At 42.9% G+C, this 23,606-nt stretch overlaps 1 protein-coding gene across 1 annotated transcript in view; it reads left to right on the top strand.

Annotated features, from left to right (window-relative positions):
* The window catches only part of plcl5 (phospholipase C like 5), a 126,777-nt gene that overhangs the window by 78,561 nt on the left and 24,610 nt on the right, over positions 1-23,606 (top strand). Inside the window, 1 exon segment of the mRNA XM_062438515.1 lies at positions 20,245-22,731. Coding sequence (XP_062294499.1) covers positions 20,245-22,731 — 2,487 coding nt within the window.

Raw genomic sequence — 23,606 nt, 5'->3', positions numbered from 1 at the left:
GGAAGTATTCCAGGAAACTGAATCTGCTAAATGAGAAAAAAAACACAGCCACACAGACATATCTAATGCGTGTCAGTTATCCTCATCACCTCAGGTAATTAGTGTTCACACTTTATTCACAGACACCTCACGCAGAGATTGATAAAACTCCCTCAGGCCTTGCATATGTGCCTGTGTGTGTTTAAGTGTTGGGAACAGGTGTGCGATTCTCCATTTGCCTGTCTTTGTTTACATGGCTTGTGGCTGTGAGAAGGGTTGTGTGTGTGTGTGTGTGTGTGTGTGTGTGTGTCTGTGTGTGTGTATATGTGTGTGTTATTGCTTATGTGAAGAAGCATTCACGTCGCTGATGACAACACCAGCCCCTATGGTGCAGCCTCTCTCATACCATACACTCAATACACACACTCAATACACACACTCATACACTCCAGACTCCAGAGACCCATACGCCCAAAGTGTGTGTGTGTGTGTGTGTGTGTGTGTGTGTGTGTGTGTGTGTGTGTGTGTGTGTGTGTGTGTGTGTGTGTGTGTGTGTGTGTGTGTGTGTGTGTGTGTGTGTGTGTGTGTGTGTGTGTGTGTGTGTGTGTGTGTGTGTGTGTGTGTGTGTGTGTGTGTGTGTGTGTGTGTGTGTGTGTAAACACCAGTGCCAACTCAGACAGTGGCACCTCAGTGGAGCTGCCTACTATCACAGAGAGAGCCGAGGGAGGGGAGGCAAAGAACAGAGATTACAGAATGGGAGGTAATCTAAGTCTGGATAAAGATGCAAGGAAAGTGAGCAAAAAAATAAAATCCAAATTGTTAGGCTGGTGGGGGATATTTTGATGTTCCACAAATGAGGGAAAGGAAAACAAACAAGTCGGGAGAACGAGAAAGAAAAAATTCAGGCAATGCTGGAGAGAGTGTGCGAGCTAGCACAAGTCTGGAGAGGTCAAGGTGAAAGCTGGAGGGGGTGACGGGTGTTTACAAGACAGAGAGCGACACAGAGGGATGGTGCAGGAAAACAAATGGGAAGGAGGGATGGAAGAACTCGAGGGTGGAGTGGGAGGTCAACGTGATGGTCCGCTAAATCTTGAGGCTAGGCAGGCGCCATTAGATTAGCAGATAACTGCAAAGCAATCCGATTAGAGGCTAGTTTATCAAACAGTGATGCTACTGGAGTACTGGAGTGGAACACAGGTGAAGGCCAAACTACACATCCCAGGACAACTCCAGGCTACAAGCACAAGCATACATTCAGACACACACAGACACGTGGGCTGGTTGCTAATGTTGTTAAATGCTCTCCTGTCCGCGCAGGAGTTTGTCCTTGTAAGAGGATGTGCTACTCCTCCCTCTTCTCCCACTCGGCCCCTCCCTCTTGTTCCCCGACCTACTGCCAGACAAGAGAGAGATAGGGGAGGAGAGGAAGGAGGATCACATTTCCCAGAGTCAACGCTGCATAAGTGATATAGGAAACTTGCAGCCAGCTATCAGTCATAAGCATCTGCCAGCCAGGCTTGCGCCAAGCATATCCACAATCTCCTCCCCCCATTTCAAGTATTGATTTCAGACGGACAGGAGTTGTGATCGCCAGCGTGGATGTGACAGTGTGTTTGCCTGCCCTGCCTTGTGCAATACCTCTATATGTTATGGCTGTCATGTATGTAGGGTCATTAGCGTGCTTGCAGTATCAGGTCAATTGCTACATCCCCTATTGATGGAGCTCTTGACTGGAAATAAATTGGAGTAGTGGCCTGGTTTTGCTGGGGTTTTGAAGTATATCCCTGCAGTGCCCACGAGGTGGAGGGGCCACGTAGGCCGGGGGCCCTGTCATTAAGCAATGCACAATAAGAGGGCCACAAACTCTAAATAAATTCAAACTAAATCTAAATACTATTAAAACTAGATGAAATATTTAAAACCATGTTTTCCTTTTGTCGCTCACTATGTGTTTGTGTATTTTGGTAAAATTGAAACATCAGGGGGAAAATTTGCAATGTGCTGTTTGTTGGCAATCAATATCAGCATAGAGACAACTAAAATGAAAAGGAAATACTAGAGTGGTACCCAGACTTGACACAGTTAAACAGGAAACAATCTGAATCTTGTAATAACATCAACTTTTGGAACTCCACATCCTGTCAGCAGTGGAAAATCACAGTCGAACAGAGATAGCAGGTAACTTTTGGATTAATAGTCTACTGACAGCTGAACGTTATTTTAAATATCAGTCATTTACCTGAGACCCTGCTGAAAGGGTTGGGTCCCCATCAGCTTGAAACATTATTTCCATAATATCCTATTCAACATATTTACATTTTTTTGTGCTTTAGAAATAATAAAAATGTGCAGTGTCTTTTTTGTCATATAATAGTGGTATGAAAGCAGCTTGTACAGAACGTTTGCAGGTGTAAATAATGATCATAGTTTCCAGAACTATTGAAGTGATAGTCTAGCTTGCTCTCTGTAAGTGCCATTGCCGCTTGCATATCAATCAGAAATATCAGTCCTAAATTTCTTCTCCCCCCCCACACCCCCTCAATCGACTCTCCGAAAACTGCTGAACACAACGACACGGGCAGTAAACAAGACAAATAATCCTCTAATTAAATCTTTTTTGGCTGGAGAGTGGGAATGCAAGTCATTTCAACACAGTTTATTTATAGTCTAGCCAGGTAGCGGAAAGTGATCAAAAACATTTCTGCTTTGCATATCAATGAGAAATATTGCTCCTAAATTTCTTAACGTTTGCAAGATGCTTGATGGAGGAGACACTTCGCTTCATATCTCTGGTCAAACATCCATTGTGTCTCTATGTTCTTATCAATTCCCCATAAATAGACTCAACATGCAGCACCACCTGACTGGTTCCACCAGAGATTTTCCACTCAAGTTATTCATCAAAATTCATTCTGTTGTTGATTAAAGCTCAAGTAGGCTGCAGTGTGTGACTGCGATCATCAATGATATCTGTGGGGGAAAATAAGCCTGTGATGATGCCCATAAGCCTTGTCAGCCCGCTGTCATTTGAGCACTCCTGCATGCTCTTTTTTACAGGGCGAAGGAGGCCATTTAATTAAAAATAGCACTGTGATGTAAAGCATTATGAAGACTAGTGCTTTACCCGACTAAGGTCATTTTAGTTTAATGGGTGGTACCAGATAGAACCTCTGTTGAGCTTATGACATGCCAAAATACTCACCAGACCGAGATGATACTGGAGCCCTCATGTAAACTCTTTGTTTTTTCTGAGCTGTCACATTTTTGCCTGTTTTATTTGTGTCTAGTTACAGAATCTCGGCTTTGTCTGGTTGAAGAGCATGACAGAAAGTGAAAGAGGATGTGCAGCTGGAAATTGTTTTGTCTTCACTTAAAAAAGCAGAAGCCGAAAGCTGAACAATCAGCCGGAAAAAGTGGCGAGTCAACTGTTTAGCAGATCCCTGGCTGTTTGTGTGTGCGCATGAGAGAGAGACACACACACAGAGGAGGCAAAAGACATCTGTGAGGTAATGCCTCATAAGGTTTTCTGTATGCGTCTGGCTTTGTTATGGAGAGATGAGGGATGTGGCTCTCTGGGGAAGAGACAAACTGACAGCTGGACAGTGCCTTAAAGGACAAACAGTGACCTAAAGGCTAAGAGGGTGAAAAATGCACATGCTCTGAGGCTGTTCAATGTCCTTTGACCGACTGATGTGATATTGCAGCAGGCTTTTGTGAATGCTGCTTTACTTTGCATGCTTGCATCGTGCTGACTCATCACTTATATAGAAACACAACAACAGAGAGAGAGAGAGTCTCTATGCTCGCTAATAGTTTCTTGATGGTGTTGAGCTCGTCTAAAGACAGCTTTCCGTCACTCCTTCCTCCCTGCATCCGTACTGTTGTAACATTATCTGATAGATGTGTGTGTGTGTGTGTGCGTGTAACTGAAATGAATCCTGACAGATAGATGAGAACATCAAGCATAGAGTGAGGAAAAATGTGTGATTTCATTTTTATTTTTTTGCTTCCCAACAGAGCTCCATCTATGCACCCTTAGCGCTTTTCAGCCCTTTGTCAAAAATATCCAATGTGCTGGAAAACGTACAAGCAAACACCCACAGCTTCACCTACCTACTCTCACACTCCTGTCAACCTGTGTTTTGATTCCTCTCTGCATTTTCACAGTGTTCAGGTAAACAGTTAAAACAGGATGACTCATTTTGCCTTGTCCATTGCTTTCCTCATGCACCAATGGTATACACTGAGTTTGGTGTCCTTCAGACCACCTCTGCACAGCTCAGGAACTGGATGTACTAAGCTCAGTGAGTGGTGCACAGTAGCTTTTAGCTCTCTTGTGTTCTGTTACTGAGCCAGGCTTTTGTTTCACCTGCATTCGAGGTATTTTTTTGGTTGATGCTCTTCATCCAAAACTACATTTCCTTGTAGAATCCGTTTTATTTCACTTAAGTTTCAGGTGTAAGCCTGAGCAGCAAACCATAAATGCTGAATGTGTCAAATGATAAAGGTTTACAGCTGTTCGTTTGTCTTCTTTTATCGCCAAAATTATAAAAAAGGACTTCTATCCTCTTGTGTCTTGTAAATAAGTTATGTAACTGCTGATAGTGTTTGTTGTGTACTGTAATGCTTTTAATTTAATGAGACTTTAACCTGGTGAGTTAAAGGTTACATATGAATAATACAAATATCAAATAGATGATGGAGATTACATTAAGGTAAAATATAAAGAGTTCACAAAAGGTTGCAAAGTAGTAAGTGCTTTCAGAAATGATCTTCCTTCCTGTACATGTCCATATTTCCAGACCCTTCTTGTTCTTTTGTGTCAGATCACAGTCACTACTTCTCCAGGTGGCTCTTGAATCACTGACCTTCTTTGAGTGTAAATTAACAAATGAAAGGCATCTCTAAGTTGCTAGGCAACCAGGCCACTCTATTAACCTTTGCACATTTCTCTCTACATCGCAAATTAATGAATTGGAGCAGGAATTCTGAATGAACACATGATGTGTGTATATATATATATATATATATATATATATATATATATATATATATATATATATATATATATATATCATAACTATCATAACTATCATAACTATCATAACTGAAAATATAGTGTTAAATTTAGCAACGTATTTTGCATGTTCTGTCACTCTCAACATCAGTTGGCTGTTTATGCCTCAACTCTTATCAGTTATCTTGATAAGCATTTGTTTCCCTCTTTTAACAGCAACAGTAGTCTTTGCCCATTTGTACATTGAAACAGAAAAAAAATGTTTAGTGTAGGTGAAAACAAGGTATTATATAGTTTTACAATATTTGGGAAGGAGGTGGGTGGGAATGCTGACTTCTTAGTCTGCACAGAACATTTAAGCCCTTACACTGAATAGTTGTATGAATGTCAGTGGGCTAAGCTTCTTCTAGAGAGGAATAACATAATGCTTTATCTGAAAAGGCTTCTCTCTTCTCGTGACGGAGGGAAGCAGATCAGGCCACTTTAGGGCTCTACTCACCCCTCTATTTAGTTTGTCTCCTGGTCCATTGCAGGTTACCCTGTCTTTTTGGATAGGCCTTTGTGGTGTCTGAATGTGGCCTTATGGGTTTAGCAAGATGCAGGGATTCCCAAAACTGAGATACCTGCTGTTAGTACGACCTTGTAGTCTGAGGAGAACTGAAACAGCAGCAGCTATAGAGCCAGTCAGAGAAAAGGAACCCGGTACAATATAACTGATAAAGTCCTGATTCTTCTGTTTTGTAAAATGTGGTTTACAATGTTCCTTTGTCTGAACTTTCACTCAATTAGATGGAAATTAATATTCAGCATACCAATACACCTGCTAATATGCCCCTTTTATCTATTTATTTATGTAGCAAAGTATTTTCATTCATCACCTGATGAGTCCAGCTATCTGCTTTACCTCTGATATCCCCCTGTTTCTGACATTATCATTTAATTAATGTGTCGACAATATGCAAAAAAAAGAAAGAACTTTCTCTATGTGGTAGGTCTCATCTTCTTTTCCTGCTCATAATGTCTCTGTTATCTGTCACAGACAGGTTTGTGAATAAAATAGAATGCTGGATGCAGCTATGCCTAACTCCCCTGAAGAAAGGTCACTGCTGATGAATTTCAATTACCTGTTCACTAGAAATTGGCAGTTGATTGTAATCTGGGTTCAAACATAGTCAACTGCATTTTGCTTGACAACGTTGCACACTCGTAGCTCATGAAAAAATGAGCTGTGTATGAAGGACAGGATGCAGATGGTGCTAGTTATGGTGTGGGCACACTTAGGGAGGCATTTCTTAAATCAATAGAATGAATGATGTGATGAAAAGTGTTTTGCTAGAAGGTACCCCCTCCTGCTCGCTGCTGCAGAGCTATATAATATGTATGTATATATGTGGTGGTTAGCCTCCTGCTTTTTATTGAAGTGAACAAATTCCTTGTCTCCTCTTCCTAGAGTCCTGCTCTAACATAATGTTTGCACACTGATGACAATCTTAGGATTATGTAGCTGCTTTTTCTGTCTCCAGTATGTTTGATCAGATTAGCTACTGAGCATTTGCATTATGTCGTGTGTGTGTGTGTGTGTGTGTGTGTGTGTGTGTGTGTGTGTGTGTGTGTGTGTGTGTGTGTGTGTGTGTGTGTGTGTGTGTGTGTGTGTGTGTGTGTGTGTGTGTGTGTGTGTGTGTGTGTGTGTGTGTGTGTGTGTGTGTGTGTGTGTGTGTGTGTGTGTCACTTCTTGTCCTTCAGGTGCCCTCCCAATGCAAACAGAGAGCTAAAGAAAATAAGGATGCACAGAGATAGAAACAATTGAAGAAGGCCTTTATGCTTTCTCCTAATATCCAATGCAAACATGTTTTTGTTGTATTATTATATCACCTCGCTGCAGCGTTAAATTCCCTCCTGCACATTAAGCCTGTATAGTGGAGCAGTGCAGAGCTGTCATTGCTGTTGTCCTTAATGAGTGTGGTAAATCAGCGAGGATGCTCACCGATGCAGCATGTGAAATTGCAGTAAGCCCTTTGTACAGGAAGTGACAATGAAGCTTCGACTTGCATGGCCCAGTGAATGAACAACTTCTACTAAACAGCACAGGCAGAGAGAAACAACAAAAACACAATACAATTTAGGGTCATACTTAACTGTGCTGAGAATGGTACATTCTGCAGATGAAACTGTTAAGACCTGGTAAAGAGATGCCAATAGGGAGGGAGAAGGGAAGGATGGAAGGAAGGACAGGAAAGGAAAGGAGGGGTCGAGTGACAACAGCAGATGGATGAAGAGAGGAGTGCCCTGTAGGATCCCTACTGCATGTGACCATCCGGTAGAGTGGCATAATGCTGCTCAGTTCACTAAGCTGGAGAAGATTTTTCTGTTCAGAGAGAAAGTGAATTGAATTTTCAAGCTCACATACAATTTTATTCAATACACGTGTTAGAGTACACGAAATATGTAGGGGGGGGGGGGTTTCAAGGTAGAATAATTATTAGGTCTTCCATTGTTAAAAGCAGAATCTTTATTTAAGCCATAGTGGAGTGGGATTTGTCACTGCAGGGGGAAATTGTTCATTTGAATTAATGGACCTTTGTTTTGTGCTTCTCTTTCCCGCTGCCTCTCCCCACCCTGAAGCCCTCAACAGCTGTTCTGACCCTAGTTCCCCCCACTTTGCCCTTGTAACACCCACACACTCCAGCCTGGTATGTCAAAACAGTCACTCCGCAGTGGGATTTTTATTTTTATTTTTTTCGAAGGACACCGTGTTCCACATTCAGCACTTTTTTTGTGCTCCATAATTAAGCAAATGCCCAACAATAGCCGTTGTTGTCCTTGGAGAGATGTGAGTAATGCTGTGACTTTGGGCATAGTTTCCACCTTTGAAATAAGGCCTCCATCTATGTTTGTGTGTGACTGTGGAACGACAGAGGAGGATGTGAGGAAGTTGTAGTTTTCAGTCTTCACTGGAATCATGCTATTTGGGACAAAGTTGTCCCCAGTCACTCTTCCGGCAACAGTCCTTGGAGCTTCCCACAGCGAGTGGGGATGATGGGGGCTGAGGGCCCAGCCGGGGCAGGTCTACCGTTAAACACTGATGTGGTACTGTGGCCAGAACTACTGCTTCTGGAGCTGCTGGCTGAATGCTTACAAATCTACTTTTTTTGTACTCCACAGGGGGCTGTAAAATCAACCACATGAAGAGATAACGTAACAGAGGACAAAAATAACTTAATGATGCCTCACTCACGTATGAAACTCATTATAGGTGCTTCCTCCCTTTGATATGGATTTCAGAATCCCTCTGAAGCTGTGTGGGATTGTATGTGTTGTGTGTTGGGATCTTGGTACTAGGGTAGTGTTATAGTATTGAGATGATCACTTTTGAAGCTGCATTACAAGGCAGAACACATACAACCACTGAGGGAAAAAGTGAATTATTCTTTCTCGAAAGACAGACTACGTGTATTTAAGTAAAATAAATCTACAGAACACGTTTTCTCACTCTTTGAAAAGCATACTGAAATCGTAGGTTTCGTGGAGCCCAGTCCTGTGAGGATTGTGGCCAAGACGCTTGACTATCCACTAATTTTTCTTTACAATAATGCAGCAGGTCTTCATACAGCATTTTTCATACCAAAGAGCCCCAGAGAATAGCATTGCAAAAGAGTGTTTATAATCTGTAGATTGTTTTTTGCCTACCGCATCCCCACTATGCTGAGAATAACAATCATGCTTAAGAAACAGGGACAGCATGAGAAATGACTCTGGTCATAGTGTAGGTGACACAATGCAGTACTTGCTTTAGCTCAGGATGGCTGAATAGCTGATTTTTTTAAAAGAACACCATAGCAGATTCAGGGCTTCATCTTCCCACTGGTCCTTGTCCTCCTTCTTTTTGACTCCTTTGCATGACCTTTAAACAGGAGTGTGCCCTTGTATGGGAAAAAAATAGTTCAGATTGAAGTGGGGGTCTTGGCTCTTTGATGAAACTGGGTCAGGTTGTATCATGGCATGGATATCAGCATGGTTTTCTTACGCATCCTCGTCAGATTCATCTCCCCTCCTGCTGTTCAGTTCTCTCCAAGGGAATCCTGACTCCCCCTCTTCACAGTAAAGGAGAGAGGCCAGGCCTAAAAATAGGAAGCGTTGTTCTTCTTGTTCTTCCCTTGAATGCCAACCGCCTCCTTTATTCCTGATGCAAGAGACCCTCAGTTTTGCGCCCATTTCCTGTCCCCTGCCAATCCATTAATCCAACATGCCCACTCAGATCAGGATGTACCTGATTTCCCCGGCTGCAGTCCTGCCAGTCAAGCTTTGCGGGCAAACGCAAAGGTCACCTTCACCCAGAGCTCTTCTGCAAAGTGGGGACATTGAACCACTCTGCTCCCGTGTCCTCCACCCTCCCTTCACTGTGCATTTACACAAACACCAACCCCCTTCCTCCCATGTCCTACATTTATGTCCACTTCTGGGAGTAAAAGCTAACTGCAACTGTAACTGTTATTTATCACAGCAGCAATTCAGCCCAGTTCCACCACCAGCTCTTACTAGTTATCTCTAATCAGCCTTAACCGGTGGTGCATGAGGTAATCAAAAGTTGCAATACCACAATGCAAAAATACATTATTAAAATCATGGACTAAAATCTTGAAGTAAAACCATGTGAGGATTATCAGTAGCACAGTTTCATTGCACAGAATGGACCATGACCAAGTTTTAGAGGTAATGTAAAACATTTACAACATGATCCAAGATTGTACAACCACATAATGATTATCTTATAGAAAACAAAAGGGAAGAAGCTATGTAAGAAGGCTCATCATCATGTAGATCAAAGATAGCGAGTGCAGATACCACGCCAGGGTTCTTTTTTTACCACGGGTACTGGAACAGTCCACGAGTAGGTTTGCCAGCCTCTTGACGAGACAGAAGGAGCCGAGCCAAAGATCAGGCTCACGGGGATTATTTATAGAGTTGAGTGGGCTTCACGGACGCAGGCGTGGTGGAATGTGTCAGAGAGAAAATGCATCATTGATCAAAGCCTGCTCAGAGACGTAGTCTTATTTTTGCCAAACGCCGAGCAGATACGAGCGTTTGGAAGAAAACAATAGCCTGTACCAAAGGCTCCATGTGTGCTGTGCTATAGTAAGCTTGCCGGCTCTTCTACCCACACAGAGTCCACTGCACCTACACAGGTGACTGGACTTCACTGAACACATGCCAATTTTAGCCTCCTTCTCTTCTTTCTCTACTCCACCATCTAAATAGCTTCTCGGCCCTGGATGTTTAAAATACACACATGGTGGGTGTTTGGAAAGTAAATGTAGTGCACATGGAGGCAGTTGTGCACCTCCACAATAATATGAATGTGTGTGTATGTTGGCCTGTCAGGCTAATCGGGGACTGCATATCCATTGGGGACAAAAGCTGTGTCCCCAGTTGGGAAACATCTGATTTTTGAGTCAGTGATAAAAGTTAGGGTTATACAGTAGTTAGGGTTTGTGTGAGTCTCCAGAAAATGAATGTAAGTCTGTGTAATGTCCCCAAAAGTGACCTAGGTCAAGGTGTATGTGTGTGTACGTGAGACAGCTTAGCTGGGACAACAGAACCTTTTTGGATTTCACAGTTGCGGATTTCTCTCCAAAGTGCACCTTTGAAGACAAACAGGGAATCACTATCAAGGACAGGCTGTGGTTGTGAGTGTGTATGTACGTTTGTGTGGAGACCATTAGGCACATCTGTCAGAGGACAACGCAGGATGTGATGTTGCTCCTCCTTTATCTCCTCCTCTCGCCAGTCCCGTACAGGGAGTACAGAAGAGGGAAAAAAGCGAGGTGAGGTGGAGGAGGGGGAGGAATATAGCAGAGGTGTCCTGTACTGCAGCAGCAGCGTAGCTCTCTGGTGGCAGGCGGGGGCACTTCTCTCTCCCCGCCATTCCCTGCAATGCAGACGATAGTCAAGGTTATGCCTGTGTGGCTGCATTGACAGACTCAAGTATTGAGAATGCCTGGTGGACAGTCAGAGCTTTGGGAAACTTGCAACCTCATTGTCCTGTAATTGCTTTATTTATAGTCAAAGAGCAGTAATGCTTTCACATCCCATACCAAATCCTTCAATAGTACCTGATGTTTCTGGGCCTTGGAAAAGCACATTTTGCTTTCTTACACTTGCACAGATAACATCTTTATTATTTGCCCGTTGCAGAGTTGCCTGTAATCTTTTGGCAGGCTGTCATTTCAAACAAGCATTGTGTCTGAGGTGGAGGGTAAATGCCGTGGAGATGTGTGGCACGGGACTGGCAGGGTGACATTTATTGTTCATCAGCCTCCTGCTCTTCCCCAGCTTCCACTCTCTGATAAACATGTCAGTCTCAGCCACACTGCAACATGGAGGACTGCAGGCTGTGTATGGTCAGTGTTTCAGAGAGGTCCTGTGTGAACTTTTATTAGAAGTGTATCAGAGAATGGCCACATCTGGCACAAAACGAGTCACTGCAACATTCTCACTTCCTGTTCAAAGTGAGCTGTAGTCTCACACAGACACACTGAGAAGAAACAGGAGAGGATGGCCAAATTTCCACATCCTGTGTTTGTGTCTGTGTGTGTATGCATACGTTTGGCCAAAAGAATTCCTCTGGCTTCCACTTGTGTTGCGCCTGAGGCTTAGGCAGACGATTCATTGTGAGCTGGTTTAAAACAGCTGCCTCTGTCAGATATTGTTGAGGAAGTGATGGATCATTTCCCACAGGGTAGAAGACATTCAGCACACCTATAGTATAACCTTAATTGTTCCCCAGTATCAATCTCATCTCTTTATTGGTCCTGTATGAAAGGATCCATGTAGAGAAAGAGACAGAGAAGGAACCGAGACACAAAGATTGAGTGACAGAGAGAAACACGAAGTGAGAGAGCAAACAATAGTGACAGAGTAAAAGGACAAGCAATGAGCAGGGAGAAAAGGACGGATGACAAGACCCAGGTGTCAACCTAAAACTGTCAACTATTATCCTTTCATAGGTCATGATCAGTAGTTGGGCAAACACACTTTCATGTCTCAATCCGCCACATCCTCCACATCTTTGGCAAACACAGCCAACAGCCGGTGCCTGTCGCTGAAAGCCATTTGGGAAAATGAGAAAACACTGTGGTAATGAATGTAATGAGAGGAATGCTTTGAGATGAGAAAACACAGTTTAATTAAGGCAATGCAGACTATGGGGGAGTATTAAACATAGTTATGTCTGATATGAGTTAGGAGATAGAGATAACTGTAAGGGGCTTGGTGCTCAGCATTCAGTTTGCTACCAAAAGGCTGGCTTACACTGCGCTGTGTGTGTGTTGACAGACAAAAAAACAAGTTTATTAAATCGAATGGTTTTATTTGAATAATAAGATAATACAGTCCTCCTTGTGTTTTGAAATTTGAGTAGTCTTTTCTCACGGAGGAATTACAGAAACCTTATGAACCTTAAGATGCTGTGCCCACTCACCCAAGGAAGTTCTGCAGTAGATAAAAGCTTCCTATTCCTAACTGAGACGACATACTTTCAGCCTGTTTTCCCAGATAAAATTAAGTTGTTTTTTTCATGCACAGGAAGTAACTAATCCTAGCCTACAAGCAAAATAATAAACTTAGTACTAAAGAGAGGCAAAGCAAATACTCACTAGACCTCTCTCTCCCCTTTGATGCCTTTTGTATAAAAATGAACCCAGAACAGCCAGTTTGGTAAATATGTGGATTTCTGCGATTGAAAGCCCTTTAAATCGTTCAAATTATTTCCTTGTACTTGATTATCAAAACACCAATGTGCAAAAATCTCATGTGCACCTTCAGTAATGAAAACTTCTGGATGCTTTACGATATAAAGACTTTTATTTGACAGCAACAGCATGTCATTTTATGGACTATTTTGTCCAAAGTGCCTGTCAGCACCATGGGTGCATGCATTTTTAGATTTATGGGTGGTCCCAGTGAGAATTGAATCCTGTAATGGTGACACATTCTGTTCTGGGACGCATTAACTGAATGAGGGCACAGAGCTTGTGGTGTGAGTTAGAAATCATGAATGTGAGCTGATAAAACACGCCTCAAACATCCTCCAGTAAGCCAGGGAGAGGAAAGTTGGCAGGAGACTGTAGGGGAATTTGGGGACAAACAATCCTTTCCTGTGTCTCACCCTCTCATATAAAAGGAGAGTTCTGCCATTATTTAACACAGCTTCTAGAGAATTACCAGCATGACCTGACAGATAGACAGTCACTCAGAGCGAGTGGGAGCTGACCAACGCTGGGATTGACAGCGAAAACCTTGCCCACGGAAGAGGACAATGACAGACTGATAAGACGTTCACCGTGAGGAAATCTGGAACTGGATGTGAATTGAACCTGCAAGAGACTCCCTCTCTCTCTTTCTCTCGTTCTCTCGTTCTTTCATCTTGTGCTTAGCAACAAGCATGCACAAATGTACCTGCGCAAACTAACCTGAACTCAGCTTGTGAAATATGTTCTGCAGGAATTAATTGGCCCCATTGGTGGCCCCATTGGTGGCACGAGGCAATGGAAAGCATGAGGAAAGCAGCTGGGGACAACAAGGGCGGTGTGATAGGGAAGCCACAGGAGAGCCTGACATTGGCGTGCATGTGTAAGTGCATTTGTGCATGCAAATGTGCCTTGAACTCAGAAAGGTATGATATGATTTATGACCGAACCTGTAAACAGCCTCATGACTGATAGTGAAAATAAATGGACTCCTAAATACAAATGTCAGTGTTTGCTGTGGAGGAGACCCCCCACAACCCATGACAGTCACAAAATATGTTTAGTCATCTACAGAGATAAACTGTGTCATTTATGATCAACCTAGGGGACCAAAGGAAGTCTACCTATAGTGGAAACACTGAATGCACTGTGACTGAAGTATCTAAGCTGGACGGCAGCACTTGGTGCTTTATTTCTGTGCTTGCACAGCTCGATAGCATTGACCTCCACTCTCTGTAGGCCAGTAATTAGTGTGATTGTTTGGCATGTCTTTGGCTTGTTCAGAGTTCTCTGGGGGGTTTCTACTTATTATCTGAGCATGGAAAGAGTGTTAACAGCAGACTCGGGACTTTACATTTGAGGCAGAGGACCACCTGGATGAGAATGCAAATCCATTTGTGCACTGGGACAAAGGCGAGCATGTCTGCACACACGCAATTCACGCATCTCCAATTCCCTCCCCGGCCTTCGATTTTCTCGCCTATTCACACATTATGTTCGTGTTCTGCAAACTCTAAGATGGTGCGATGAGTTGCACAATGTGCAGCTAGGACTACCGCTGCGAAAATTCAAGCAGCCGCCCACACGAGAGATTACTGTGACAAACGGTGACAGGCCCGACTTCTCTTTCTCCCTCTGACTCTCTTTCTCTCTTTCCCTCTCCCTCTCTCTTTTCTCTCTGCGTCCCTCCCTCATGTCTCCTATTTCCAAAATCAGTATTCAATACAGAGATGCTTTATTGGCATGACAGATAACAATGCCATGTTGCCAAGGCAAAAATGTTACTGACATTGTATTTATCTCTCCATCCATCTCTTTCTCTCTCTTTCCCCCCATGACAATTAAGTTTTTCAATTTGATTTAATTTGCTTTATTGGCATTGAAGCTGCACAGCATTGCCAAAACATCTAAACAGATTAAGTTAACATTAAGCTCATTAAACTTCCTCTCTTTCTCAATCTCTGTCAATCTTTTATTCTTTATCTCCTTTGCAAATAAGCAATCTTAGCATAGATTCTCTTTACCTCTCTTTCTCTCTTTCTCTCTCCATCTCTCCCAATGGATGCCTCTTTCTACACAGTTGTAAGAAGTAGAGTCTGTTAGAGGCTGAATGATGGCCGCCTTAAGCTCAGTGTGGCAGGATTCAGATGTCAGTTTGTGTAACTATCTTGGATGTGGGAAGGAGGGGGCACTGTGTTGCCTTGAGGTAGTGATGGGCAACCCAGACTTGTGGAGGGAACGAGGAGGGGGAGGAGGGGGGCTGTTTTGATGATGACCTCCCACCTACCTCATCCAAGTAGACTGGGGCTCACTGAGCTGTGAAATCCTTCAAGGCAAAAGCCGGAACTCTTTGATTCTTCTCATCTTTTTTTTCTGCAGGGAACTGTGTTTGGCTTGCTCCAAAAAAAAAAAATATATATAAATATATATATAATAGACATAAATATCAGATGACCTTGACCTTTACTTGCTAATTTAGTCTGTGAAGTGATTCATTTCATGATTTGTTGCATTTTTGTTTTCGTTTTCCATTAAAAATTAGGGGAAATGTTGGCCTACGTTGTGTGGGGAGAGCCAGGAAAAACATATCACGCTGATGTATAATTTTATGGTCATTGTTGAGGTGGATAAAAATAAAGATTTTGGAAATATTTCAGCTTGCTCAAAAATTGCAAGGACAACAGCTGCTTTGATGAAATTATGAATCTGATCATTAGAGGACATAGTTCTGCCTTGACTTTAATATCAGTGGGATTTAAATAGTGATTAGTTACACATATTAACACTTAACACATCAAAGATATTATTTTACCATCAGAACACAGAAAGCGTCTGTTTTTTGGTGTCTGTGTGTGCTTGATTTCTCAACCTTTTGACGTGTTTATTTGATGTCTAATGTTGCTTAGCTGTGACTAGTCGTCTGTCAGGGCGTTCTGTATGTGTGTAGACACTGATCCTATGATCCTCCAGCACACATGCAGGCGAACACAACACACATACCGTGACTCACGTTGTGGAGAGCACATCATCAAGAAGGCCCTGCTCTGATCTGTTCTGTCTTCACTCCCCATTACCCACGCTCCCCTGTTGCCTTATTCACTGATTCACATTGCACACACAAATGACACAGTAGCTCTGTGGGCGAGAGGAACTGAGCCGTGCCTGACTTCTTTCTGCAGACCCGTTGAGATATGAGAGGAGAAAAGAGTAGCGAATGGCAGACAGCCAGCACAGCCATGATGAGGAGGTGGGATGGATTTAGGTTTTGAGGGATGGGGCGAAAGTGGGCCATGCTAGTGAAAGAAGCAGTGTGTCCAGAGTCCCACAGGAAGACCTTTACGGGAAATATTAATCTTCCATGTGTTCAAGAGCAGGTTGAGTTGCTCGGTGCTCTGGTCATTTAACATTTACCCTTTTTAGCCGTCACCTGATGAGCTACAGTACACTGTCATATTCTTTTCCAGTGTGTATCAGAACAGTCAAGTTGGGAGCATTCAGAGCAAGATGATTTTTTTTGTTTCGCTTGTGCTTTCTGACATTTCAAAGATCAGATAGTGGAAGAAGTCCTTGGGGTTGTTTGTTGGGGTGCTTGTGTTGCACCCACCCACCCACCCACCCACACACGCACACACGCACACACACACACACACAAACACACTCCACAGAGATGACGCAGACATTAGTTTTTCTGACAGTGCTGCATTCCAGGGCATACAACAGACTAGGTGGCTACAGGAAAGCCAACCAGATGCAAATGCATTTAAAGATAGTATACAGTGTAATCAGAAATATATTGAGTATGAAATTATATAAAGATAGGAAGTCCATAAAATTACTCAGTTTTTCCATTGCACTCTACAGTCCCATTTTAAGGGGATATTGTTTCAGCATACCCACTCAGTAGGTCAATGCACTGTAACAGGCGACCTGAAAGCTCATTTTGCATAAATTGCCTCTCTGGAGATACGTCCCTCATGCCACACTGCTTACGGCACCCAGCATCAGGGTGTGACAGCAGTGACGGCAGGGAGAGCAAGTGTGACATGTCGCTGCCCTTCAGAGGATGTTGGGGACCCGTCTCACAGCCTGTCCATCCCGAGCAGCTTCAACCTTCCATCAGGGAGTGTTTGACCCAGCCAGAAGCAGCCAGCATCACCACAGGAAAGGGGATGGGGGAGGTGTAGAGGATTACCAAAATACCCTCACATCACCGCAGCAACAGCAGCAACAGGCGGTCAAATCAGAAGCACTCAAGCACACACACATAAACAGAGATACTGACATCTCTAACAGGAAAGACTTCTGGAGCTGTGAGAAAAAAAAGGTGGGAGAGTGCAACAGAAGCTTGTTCTACCAAGGGAAAAAAGACAGCTATGTGTATGAAAATACAAAGGCAAACATTTTAAAAACGTCAAAGAAATCAACATTATAATTAAATTAAAATTTATGATAATACTTTTGGACTTGTTTGACCTTTATTATTTACGCATGTGTCAGCAACACAAATATTATAGACCTGGCAAATTAATCCTTTACCTCTATAGGTCACCGTGCTTAGGATTTAGCATTTAATAAATTACATTTGGTCTCAATTGTAGATGATAGGTGGAATGATTCCCAGCACACACATATTTTACCCATTTGGTTTTGATTGAGAGGCTGCAGCTGAGGTAAGAGCTTGTTGTTTTGCCTGGCTGTCCGGCTAATTGTAACAACATGTTAATACGACACATGATTACCACTCATACCCTTTGACCCTTTGTGGCTACAGCACTTTGCTAAAGAAGGGATGTAAACAATCCCACCTGAATAGATTTCCCCTGCTTGTCACTCGCTCAGTCTGCTTTTTGTCTCACAAAGCTTTCTTCAAATATCCCCAATACCCCAGTCAATGTAGATGTCCATCTGGTTGATTTTGCAAACCGCTCCAGAAAGCGCACAAGACCAGCTGTCTTTTTGGTCTGTTTTAAAAATAGGCCAGAGTTTTTTAACTGCAGTTTTTCACAGGAGGCAAAAAGAATGGGTTAGTGAGATTAAAGGGCACAACATTCGGGTTGAAATGTGATCTGTTGATTATAGCCTCGATATTAAACTCGATGGATGGGGGGGGCAGATGATCTTTTGGATGAAACTAAGACAGCAAAAAGAGACAAAGATAGGGTTAGCATTAATGTCGTCCCTCTTATGTGAAGTGGTTGACAAGTTCATTTCACTCTTAGGCTACTCCTGTGAAAGTGCTGGAATTGTATTACCCTCCAGCTGAACCAACAGCACTCTCCTCACCCTCAGTCTTGGCAAGGGTACATTACTTACCATATTCCTGTGGGTTTTGGCACAAGTTCTCACATCGATTGCATGCAAGTATTTTTGAAGGGGAGAATATAAATGCTTGAATAAATCTGTTTTAACCCATAGTGAGCAACCCTTATGACCTGGGTGGTCCTAGCATCACTATGCCAAAGCACACCATCTGGTGTAAGGCCAGTAAAGGCACTGTAGACCATAAAAGGTGTTTTCATCTACATTAAAGAATGAGCTGTATTTATAATCAAGATTTACACATTTGACATATCAATATTGAGTGCTTATGTGTAGGGAAAAGAGATAGAGGTTGTCAAACAAGGGCAAAACTAGAGAGTGATGATGATGTCATTTCTTCGGCTTTGCGTGAAGTGGTGCTCATTTATCGGGATGATGTTGCCAGGCGTCATCTGCCTCTGACCGTCAGGTGGAAGATGGATGGCCCTAAGGTGTTTCATTGTGAATACCGTTGAACCACGCTTTGGGGAGATCCATCAGACCTGTACAGGCAGTCATTGTCTTGTGGGGAAGACATACTTAGTCCTTTTTAGCCCTGTGGCCCTCTGCCCTTTCTAGCATACTTTCTTTAAATTAAAAAAAGATCAGCAGACACGGAGCAAGGAAGGAGACTGAGATTAGGTGGCTTTGGTTACATTCATTTTACATTAGAAGTGTTGCAAGTGAACAAACATTTCCACTGACACGTCACTGTGTATGTTTTCAGAAAATTATTTTACAAGAGATTTGGTCTTCTGTCTGAGTTTCAACAATGTCAGTCTCAAAGGCTTTGTGTCTAGAATCTTTGATATGTAATAGTAATTTGTGGATTGGTTTTGGTTTGATTTTAATGTACTGTTCTCTGTGGTATGCATTATTCAACAAGCCCATTTTCTGAGTCTTAAACCAGGCCATCTGCATTCAGGCTATATAGCTTACCACAGCGTTGTGTGGAGATAGGGCAGCAATATCTGTCTGCTGTCTACAGCTAGCTGCAAAAGTTCAGCCATGTCATGGCAGGTGGTGTATGGAGCATCTGTTTTACTACTTTCACAAGTTTGGCTTTTGCCTTGGTTGTCGTAGAGAAACAGACCACTTAGAGCATTCACAAACATTTCAGTACATTGTGACTTTGGCTGGCAGAAATGTATTTATGAGAGGTTGTCCACAGAATGAATATTCAACCAGCAAATCTAATTTGCAGTTCTTAGGTAATCCGAAACTGATTTTAAAACCTTTAACTTATTTGAGAGATGAAAAACCATTGTGACTTGAGCCAAGCCGAAATTGTATCTCCAGTTTTGTACCCTGTAATTACAGCAAGCAGCCCAGTTTTAAAAAGAAACATACCTCATGTGGCATGTATTACTATATATTACTTTTTGTTTCAAGTGAAAACCCCAGAAGTTACTAAGCCCTCACTTGAAGTTATGCAATTTATAATAATAGAAAAAGACTTAGACAAGGAGATGTGCATTTTAATTAAGCATGTAATTATCCCTCAGGCTATTGGCCTATAAAAAAATGTAAAAACATCTCAAAGAAGAAGTCCCTGCATGGTGCCCATCCACCACTGTGTCCCATCTCCAAAAAGATGGGCCCCAGCATGTTGGCTCTCTGTTTTGGAAAAAGAAAGAAAATAAAGATTCCCAGCAGTTGATAAATGGATGTTTCATTATAGTACTTTGATACACTGATGTAGTCATTTTTGTGCATTTGGCAGCTCAGCAGTAAATTGATGGAGTGTTGTATTATGTCAATTTTTAGCCCCTTTTTTAGCCTACATTTGTATAATTATTTATTAATTCATTTGAATATTAATCAATTAATTTACTTACGTACGTGCTATAGTGGCTGTATTGGCTGTTTCTGAACAGATGGAGGCAAATGCCAATTTCTATGCTATTTTAGATCGGACTGAGGGCTTCGCTGAATGAATTGGAATGTTATTAAGCATTACATAATCATTTATTTAATTATTTATTTAAGAGTTTAATTATATAATTATTTATGTATTTATATATTTTGTTGTAATCCTTAAAACCCTCCATGGTATGTAGGTGTAAATTTGTCCTGTAAAAGACTTTTGTTTCATTTCATACATTATCATATGTAGTATTCACAGCTGTTACCTGAATTCAGATACAAAGTGTAACCAAGAATTATTTTCTGTACCCCAACCCTCCTACCCCGTTGTGTTTACAGGACGGTTCCAAACAGAGGCAGGTGAGGAAGAAGACGGTTTCCTTTAGCTCAATGCCGAGTGACCGCAAGATCAACAGCACAGCTGCTTGCATGGCCTTCATGATGGAGGGTTGTGAGATGAAGAAGGTGCGCTCCAACTCACGTATGTACAACCGCTACTTCCTTCTGGATCCAGACATGCACTGGCTCCGTTGGGAGCCATCCAAAAAGGATTCAGAAAAGGCCAAACTAGAGATCAAGAGCATTAAGGAAGTCCGTTTGGGAAAGAAAACTCCAGTTCTTCGCAGCAATGGTCTCTCAGATCAGTTTCCTGATGAATGCGCCTTCTCAATCATCTATGGGGATAACTATGAGTCATTAGATTTGGTAGCCAGTACAGCAGATGTTGTCAGCACCTGGGTGATGGGCCTGAGGTATCTGGTGTCTTACGGCCGGCATACCGTGGACATGGTGGAGCCCAGTCAACCGAGTTTACGAACATCCTGGATTGGCTCAGTGTTTGATCTAGCAGATATGGAAAAAGAAGGACACATAGACCTGTTCAGGGCCACACAGATAATCAAGGGGCTCAACCCTGGAATGAAAGAGTCCAGGATAGAACTGAAGTTCAAGGAACTCCAGAAAGCTAAAGACCAATATGGAGAGGCAATTAACATGGACACCTTTGTGGAGGCCTACTGTGAGCTCTGCACACGGCCAGAGATTTTCTTCTTACTGGTGCAGTTCTCCAGTAACAAGGAGTATCTGGACAGTAAAGACCTGATGATGTTCGTAGAGGTGGAGCAGGGTGTGGAAGGTGTGACAGAGGACATGTGCAGGGATATCGTTCAGAAATTTGAGCCATCTGCCGAAGGCAGGGAGAGGAGCTACCTCTCCATTGATGGCTTCACACACTACCTCCTCTCCTCAGAATGCCACATCTTTGACCCCCAGCACAAACGTGTGTGCCAGGATATGACCCAGCCCCTGTCCCACTACTACATCAACTCCTCACATAATGCCTCCCTTCTGGAAGACCACTTCTGGGGTTCATCAGACATCAGCAGCTACATCCGAGCACTGAGAATGGGCTGTCGAAGCATTGAGGTCATTGTATGGGACGGCCCTGATAATGAACCAGTTGTGTATGTAGGTAGTTCTGTGGCCTCACAGCTAGCATTATCTAAGGTCCTGGACATTATAAACCAATATGCTTTTGAGAGCTCTGAGTATCCCCTCATTCTCTGCTTGGTGACCCACTGCTGCATCCCCCAACAGAAGGTCATGGCCCAACACATGAAAAAGATCCTTGGGGACAAGCTGTACATTGAACCACCCAACAAAGAGGAAAACTACCTTCCCTCTCCTGAGAAACTCAAAGGTAAAATCCTCCTCAAAGGCAAGAGGCTACCGCCCAGCTGCACTGATTCTGAAGGGGATGTGACGGAGGAGGAAGAGGGTCTGGAAATGTCCCGAAGAGTAGGAGCCGATGAGAAGGACCAGTTAAATGGCTTGGGCTGCAAAAGACTCAGACTGTGCAGGGAGCTATCTGATCTTGTATCTCTCTGCAAGTCAGTCCAGTTCAGGGACTTTGAGATCTCTAAAAGGGACCAAAAATTCTGGGAGATTTGCTCCTTCAATGAAGTAGATGCAAACAGGTTTGCCAATGAGTTCCCAGAAGAATTTGTCTGTTATAATAAGCGCTTTCTCTCCAGGGTATATCCCACACCAATGAGGATTGATGCCAGTAACATGAACCCCCAGGATTTCTGGAAGTGTGGCTGCCAGATTGTGGCCATGAACTACCAGACTCCGGGCCTAATGATGGACCTCAATTTAGGCTGGTTCAGGCAGAATGGCAACTGTGGGTATGTGTTGCGGCCAGCCATCATGAGGGAAGAGGTGTCCTACTTCAGTGCCAATGCTCGGGACTCCCTGCCAGGAGTGTCTGCCCAGCTCCTTCACATCAAGGTCATTAGCGGGCAGAATCTGCCCAAGCCTCGTGGCTCCGCTGCTAAGGGTGATGTGGTGGAGCCCTACATATATGTGGAGATTCATGGTATCCCAGCTGACTGTGCTGAGCAAAGAACCAAGACTGTGTCCCAGAATGGTGACAACCCTATTTTTGATGAGAGTTTCGAATTCCAGATCAACTTACCTGAACTTGCAGTACTGCGCTTTGTGGTGCTGGATGATGACTACATTGGAGATGAGTTTATTGGCCAGTACACCATCCCATTTGAGTGCCTACAGCCAGGCTATAGACATGTCCCCCTACAATCTCTGACAGGAGAGTTCCTACCCAACACCACCCTGTTTGTCCATGTAGCCATCACAAACAGGCGGGGTGGAGGAAAGGCACATAAGAGGGGTCTATCTGTCAGGAAGGGCAGGAAGGCCCGGGAGTACACCAACACCAAGACTACAGGGATCAAAGTAGTGGATGAGCTCTTCAGAGCTTCTACCCAGCCCCTCAGGGAGGCCACAGATCTCAGAGAAAATGTGCAGGTAAGGAATTATGTACTTATGAAATATAATCACAACATTATTATGAGTGGTGGTGGAAGATATGTAAAGCTGGTGTTTTGTGTGAACCTTTTGCCTTTTGCTTTAAATTGCTTTGTGATGATGACTTTTGTGTTTGATTGACTGGCCAACTCTATTAAGCTTCCCCTAAGTTTTTGTATTTTTACAGTATAGTGCACTGTTTATGATGTTGATCAAGCAGAGCAAGTAAACAACATCATTGATCACTATCAATGTTAGTGTATCATCTTGAACTGCCTAACACAGTAGTAACCAAACTAGTATTACTATCTACTATGATCAGTTTAACTGATGAAGTAAATACGAGTTCTCAGTGGAGAAAACAAAGATCCCTTCTTTGGACTGTCCTGAAATCAGATAGAATACAGGATTTACAGACACTGAAGCCTAATTCATTAACAATTTGGATGTTTGGTGGCAGACTGCAGTAACTGCAGCCAAAGCTCAGAGAAAACGAGGCAGAGCACAAGTACACTTATTACAATTTGCTTTGGTTTTTGGTTAGATTTTGTAGTCACTGTCATTTTGACATCATGTTTTTTCTAAGATAGAACAACACTGGACTCAAACAAATTTAAGATAAAACAGGCATTTAAAAGTTCTGTTTCTGTCATAACTCAATTTTGACCAAAATTTTACTTACTGTGGTTTGGTTTTGTAGGGCAGCATAATGCAGCTGTGCAACTGGTTGTACCCAGTTGCACTTATTGCCATTTGCTTTGGTAAATTCGTTCCACACCAGTTACCTCGCTCTATCATCTGTTGTTCCTTACAACTTAATTGTTTTTATGCTTCTGCGCTGGGGACTATAAGGCTATTTTTTCAGACTGTATGTC

Source organism: Scomber scombrus, chromosome 18 (assembly GCF_963691925.1).
Source record: "Scomber scombrus chromosome 18, fScoSco1.1, whole genome shotgun sequence".
Lineage (NCBI taxonomy): Eukaryota > Metazoa > Chordata > Actinopteri > Scombriformes > Scombridae > Scomber > Scomber scombrus.
The sequence above is the reverse complement of the archived record's forward strand: the minus strand, read 5'-3'. Positions and strand labels throughout refer to the sequence as shown.